We start from the raw sequence: 5,801 nt of genomic DNA, 5'->3' as shown, positions 1-5,801 counted from the left end.
ATATTGTCACTTCATAACTGGTTTGTCGCTGCCATTTCCAATTAAAATGAATGTTTTTCAATGTCGATCAGTTTGACATTGAACACTGTCTTCATGTCACATTAATAATTTTACAGTTAAATTTTGGTTAAGTTTCAAAATTTAGTCACGGAACTTTCGTGGTCATTTAGGTTGCTACTGGGTGTATCGTAATAGGTTATACTTAATAGTATAGTATAGTATAGGTAGTGTCACGAGAGTTGAAGTGAATGATTACACAATACAGCTACATGAAGAACTGATTGCATAAAAAGGAAATGAATGAAAAAAATTAATGAATTACATGCCATTTTCTTGTGTGCGTGACCTCAACTCTGGTGGCACTACCTATACCTGGGCGACCGAGCTTCGCTTTTCCCAGAAATACTTTGAGTATTTATCTAATCTTATTCTAGATAAATACTCAAAGCAGAAATAAGAACAAGCTAGATCGATTGTTGGTCCCACCAAATTGCATCGAAATCGAGCCGTTTCCGAAATTCCCGAAATATAAATATATACAAGAATTGCTCGTTTTTAAAGGTATAAGATAAAAAAAGACAAAATTACACTTAGATTTTTAATGTTTTCAGTAAAAAAAGATCATGTTTCTTATTTCGTAATGAGTTGACATAAGTACCTACCTACACTTTTACATTAAACTTAGGTATACTTTTTAATTTTAACCTTTCTAAGATAGTTTATTTTACACATGCCAGGATATTTCTTAACTAAATGACAATAGAACAAGTTCAAAAAAAACAGTGTCGAAAATAAAATAATAAAAATAAATAAAATAACCCTCAAAACCAAGAATCGATGAAAACGAAATAGGTAGGTCCAACATTTCAAAATGGCCTCTTTCATTATTTCCGAGGAAAGAATCCCCTTAAATTGTATTATAAATGCGAAAGTTTGTGAATATCCTATTTTATTTTCGCCGTAAAATTTATAATATTTAGGTTTTATTTTATCGACGCTGTTTTTTTGGCATTGTTTTTGTAATGTAGGCCCACTGTAGGCCAAGTTATGTTTATTTGAAAAACACTTTTATTGTGCCACTTATTTTACAAAACAATAATTTCGCCACTTTACATACAATTCTCTTTCAATAAAATCAATTCGATTCGCACAAATCAGTTACCTTCCTTTATTTTCACAAGTAAGAGGCAGCCATTATTATTTTAGGTCATTGTCACACTCTAAACACCGCCGTGGGCGCCACTTGTCTACGACAAACGTCAAATTTGCATGTGATTCTATTAGTTCGCATGTTCTCCACGCGCATAATTAACTTTGTTAATTTTTTACTTTTCCCGTTTTACGAAACATTAATGTATGGTGAAACAATGGTTTTGATCGCATTTTCGTAGGCTTTATGTCAAGGTTTAAATTAAAATAGTAAATACAATGTTAATGTAATTTAATTTGAACAGATAAGATCAAATAGCGTAATAACACTTAAAAGTTGTTTGTTGCCGAATAAGGACTGCTTTTGTATCCCAAGATAAGTTGGCCAGTCTGTAACGATGTTCCACCTGTTATAAAAACCATAAGCTATTGCTACACATGCTCCTTACTAGCATGCTTAAAACAAACACTCCTATACACATGCCTTTTGACAGCTCCTGTCAGTTCAATGTCAGTGTTGCCACGGCAATTACCGTATTTTACAGCTTTCCGGCCAAAAATCTCAAAATCCACGGCCTACAGCTGTAATCCTGTGGCCGTTAAGGCTTTTCGCAAGTTCAACGGTAGTAAATTAATTTATTAATAACAAATTTAGTAACTTTTTTTTGCGTTCACACTTGCTTATTACCTTTCCCCCTTCCACCCCCGCATCAACTAGCATTCTCAAAAGTAGCATGTCCTGTACACACATGACACATGGTAGTAGGTAGCATTTGCTTGATAATATAGCATGCTCTCGTGCTACTAACGAGCATGTTTAACAGGGGCCTTACCGCCCGTATATATATCTACCAGTACCTATGTCCAGCCTTTTTCCTCAGGACCGAGTAGAACTAGAGGTACAGAGGTATTAGGTAAATAAGTAACAATTTGAAAACATCGTTTGATATTTTTTCGAAATCTCAAAAACCCCTGACGCAAAGTTGACCGCTATGTGTGTCTATTTGTGGCACGTAGCTCTTAAACGGGTGGACCGATTTGAATGCGATTTTTTTATTTGAAATCGGGTTTTCTAGCGATGGTTCTTAGACATGTTTCATCAAAATCAGTTTAGCCGTTTTTAAGGAAAAAATCGTGTCTAGATTCCTGTCCAGCAGTGGTGTAGGGGTTATAGCACGCAGCACGGAATGCTGAGGACCTGGGTTCGATTCCCAGTGCTGGTCTCTTTTTCTGGTTTTTCTGTGCATCCATGTCTCAGTTTGTATTTTCGACCTTCATTGATGTCTATATGCTGTTAAAACAAGATTCTTCAAAATATTTCGTATGCTAATAACTATTTAGTTGTGACTTCACATCATTCGCCAGCTTTATTTATTTATTTATTCCTCTTAATGGCGGCCATAAGGCTTGGGCCAATGTCAATTAAATTAAAGATAAATATATTCTTCTTATGCATGTTGTACGGTGATTGCAGTTTTTGCAACTTGATAGCAAAATTCCAGAAACCACGCGGAGACCACTTGCGCATTAAAAAATGACAGACACGAGAGCAATATAGAATTTTGTGATCACTGTCACTAAATTCGCCAGCTTTAAATAGGGTTTTGTTGTGTGTCACGCTCGTTTGGCAACTTTGACGTTTGTATCACCTTTGTGATTAGTTAATTGACTAAATGAGCCAATCCAATCTCAAACATGACTGTAACGTCAAACGGACCCCACGATCGTCGTCATATGAAGGTCATCTTGTGATATTTCATCTGTCGAGTTACCTCATTAATAAAATACAAATTTATTAGTTTTCCAGCGACTATAAATCCAATTCCACAGTTAATTGAAAATTAATCGTTATCAAGGTTAAATAAAGAGTTGTTTACTAGAGTGCATCTGGGACTTATTATTTTATCGTGTCAATCTTATAGTCTGTCAAAAAAGAGAGGAAATTAAAAAGTGGCAACACTGTAGTGTCATCCCTTTCAAACCCTGTCAAACCAAAAAGGGAGATAGGAGATATTGGTTTGAAACTTTTCTTCCTCGTTTTTTTTCGAAAATGTCACGAATGTCACAAACTTTTACCACTTTTGAGTGTTAATTTTACAAATTGTTATTAAAATAATTAGTCTTGATCATGTTAATTGTTTACTTCCGTGTTCGTGTTACACGTTTGTGCGACTGTTTTAATATTAGTAACAGATAGGGTTGCCAACCGTGCTATTATATTATATATATAGTCCCCCACATCGGTTTCGATGACGGCGACCCTGACTAAATATATCCATTGTATAAAATTTTGCAAAAACACTTATAATAACAAAGAAATACACTTATTTTCTAGCGTGCCCTCTAATATGGCTCGCTAGACCGACCTTAGTCTTGAAAACTCTATCGCAGGGTGCACAAGAGTAACATGTAGTATCGTATAAGTATACTTTGACTCTGTTAAACTGTTGATAAAAATTATAGTACACAAGAATACCTGCTAGCTGCTCCTGCTATATTTCGGTCAACTCCTACATGCCGTTTGAGTGGGCAGTTTTTATTACATAAAATTTTCTTTTTTATTGAATTTGAACATATTTATGCGTTTGGTTTATGATCGCATTGTTTTTTATTCAAAGTACTATATTATTTTTCTTACCTTGGGTTGGAAAATACTAGATTAGCCGAAAAAATTGAATAGTTGGCAACCCTAGTCACAGATAATGAAACAAATATTTAATTTTTGATGCTAAGTTGCGCTGAATTAAAATTGATCCTACGAAGACCATCTCACAATGAGGCAAATTAAACATATACCTAAATGAAAAATAGGTAAAGGAATCACACTTTAACAATGCTTTGAGTGATTTCCACGTTAAATAACTGGACTCAATAGAATTGTTTATTCTCTCTGAGCCATTCATCGTTCATACACGCACTGATGCACTGCAGTGCAGTATCCGTGCAACGGTGCACTTTCGCATTTTTTACATCATACATTTTCACTCATTTTCACTTTACTTTCCTCTTGCTTGCCGAAATTGAATATCTTCTCGAAATTTATGTTGTTCTGGTTATATATTGTGTGATCTAGGCTGTCGCCCCAGCTTATAGGTGTCGATTGATCTCTTTCTTGGTTCAACTGAGCGTTTGTTGCTTCTGGTATCGTGTTTAAAGCTTCAGAATGTACACTTGGCGTTATATCATTCGATTCTGAATCGCATCTATTAAGAAAGTTCATTACTCTATCGTTATACATTTCAGAATTTGGATTAGCTTTGTCTTTTTGTTGGTTCTTTAGGTAGAATCCTTCGTCACTTTGAGCTAGATAAATCCTCTTTATTTTTTTGCTTGGGTAATGATCTATCAAATCTGGTTTTGGCGGCAATATTTTAGCGTTCCTTGGTAGTTTCTTTGTGTTGTTACCTTTTATGGTAGTTACGACCGCGATGCAGTTACCTCTAGGTTCAGAATCGTCTTTATAGTCTGTTTTCATACCTTTATAAGATATTTTAACACTTAAAATCGACCAAAGAATCTCCAAAAACGCAGCTATCATTATATTTATGGAAAGCACACGTTTCGTGAAAACATAAGAGTCGTCTTCGCCTTTATCATTGTTTAAAGCTATCAACATATGAGTTTCGTTTTTAACCAAAACATCAGTGTGTTTAATAACCAATTGATCTTTGAAAGGTATTTTATCTTTGTAAAACTCTGAGAAATCCATGTCTGATGTTACTACGAACCAGGTTATTATCATGACGAACGATGTTAACGCCATTAATGTTGATATTATGGACATTATAAAGAGCCACGTTATATTACGATCTATGTACCATCTGACTGAAGCCATTATAGACGCTATTCCGGCTGCTGTGGCAAAAACTGTGATCAGACTAGGCGCTAAAACCAAAATGTAGCTACTGTCATGAATAACTGTGCCATTCGTCGTGTTCTCCAGATCACTAGATTCTGAGAGGTTTAATAAATCGGGAGTATTAACGATTTTTTCTTCCGTATCGTTTAAAGTCATCCTTTTTATATCCGAGTGTGGATTTACTAACGCCAAGCAGGCTAGTAAAAATGATGTGGCTGCAAGTGCTAAGTGCACCCATGCTAGCCCAGACACAGTAGAAGCGGAGTAACGCCTCTCGGAAGGATACAAATTCCTCGTATCAGGTTTAGTTTTAACTTTAATCGTATAAACATCCTCCATTTTGTATAAGTTCACGAAATCATAACATCAGGACGTCCTTGTGCTTAATTCACTCGACTGTGACGTTGGGAGTTTAAATTCAACATTAAAAAAACACTTTTTAAAAGTTTAAACGAACTGTCACTTTTGTTTTTTTTCAACGGTTGTTTTTAAATTAGTTGGCACGTGGTTGAACGGACGCGGCCCTTACGCTCCGCGGTTGTTCCAAAACTAAATTTTGAATGGCCGCTGTGAAGTTGGCTGCGTGTGCGCACTTGGATCTGTGGTTGGGAGGATCGCTAGGTTTTTTTTGGAAACGTGCTATGTGAATTACGTTGTTGTTATGAAAACATGATTCGTGAATTATGTTGTGATGTCCGAGGATGGCCATTGCACTGATTGACAAACCATGAAAACATGTTTTTAAAATGAAGAAAGTGTGTTATACTTATATAGTAATATTAATTTACATTAT

General features: G+C 35.4%; 1 protein-coding gene across 1 annotated transcript; it reads right to left on the bottom strand.

The window, feature by feature from the left end:
- Window positions 1–584: 584 nt before the first annotated feature.
- Window positions 585–5,540, bottom strand: LOC141443442 (uncharacterized). The gene has a single exon (XM_074108742.1). It carries the CDS (start codon window positions 5,345–5,347, stop codon window positions 4,121–4,123), a length of 1,227 nt encoding a protein of 408 aa, XP_073964843.1. The 5' UTR covers window positions 5,348–5,540; the 3' UTR covers window positions 585–4,120.
- Between the last annotated feature and the right edge of the window lie 261 nt (window positions 5,541–5,801).

The sequence above is a fragment of the Choristoneura fumiferana genome, chromosome 27 (genome assembly GCF_025370935.1).
Source record: "Choristoneura fumiferana chromosome 27, NRCan_CFum_1, whole genome shotgun sequence".
In the NCBI taxonomy this organism is placed as follows: Eukaryota; Metazoa; Arthropoda; class Insecta; order Lepidoptera; family Tortricidae; genus Choristoneura; species Choristoneura fumiferana.
Note: the sequence above shows the minus strand (reverse complement) of the source record. Positions and strands in the feature narration are given on the sequence as shown.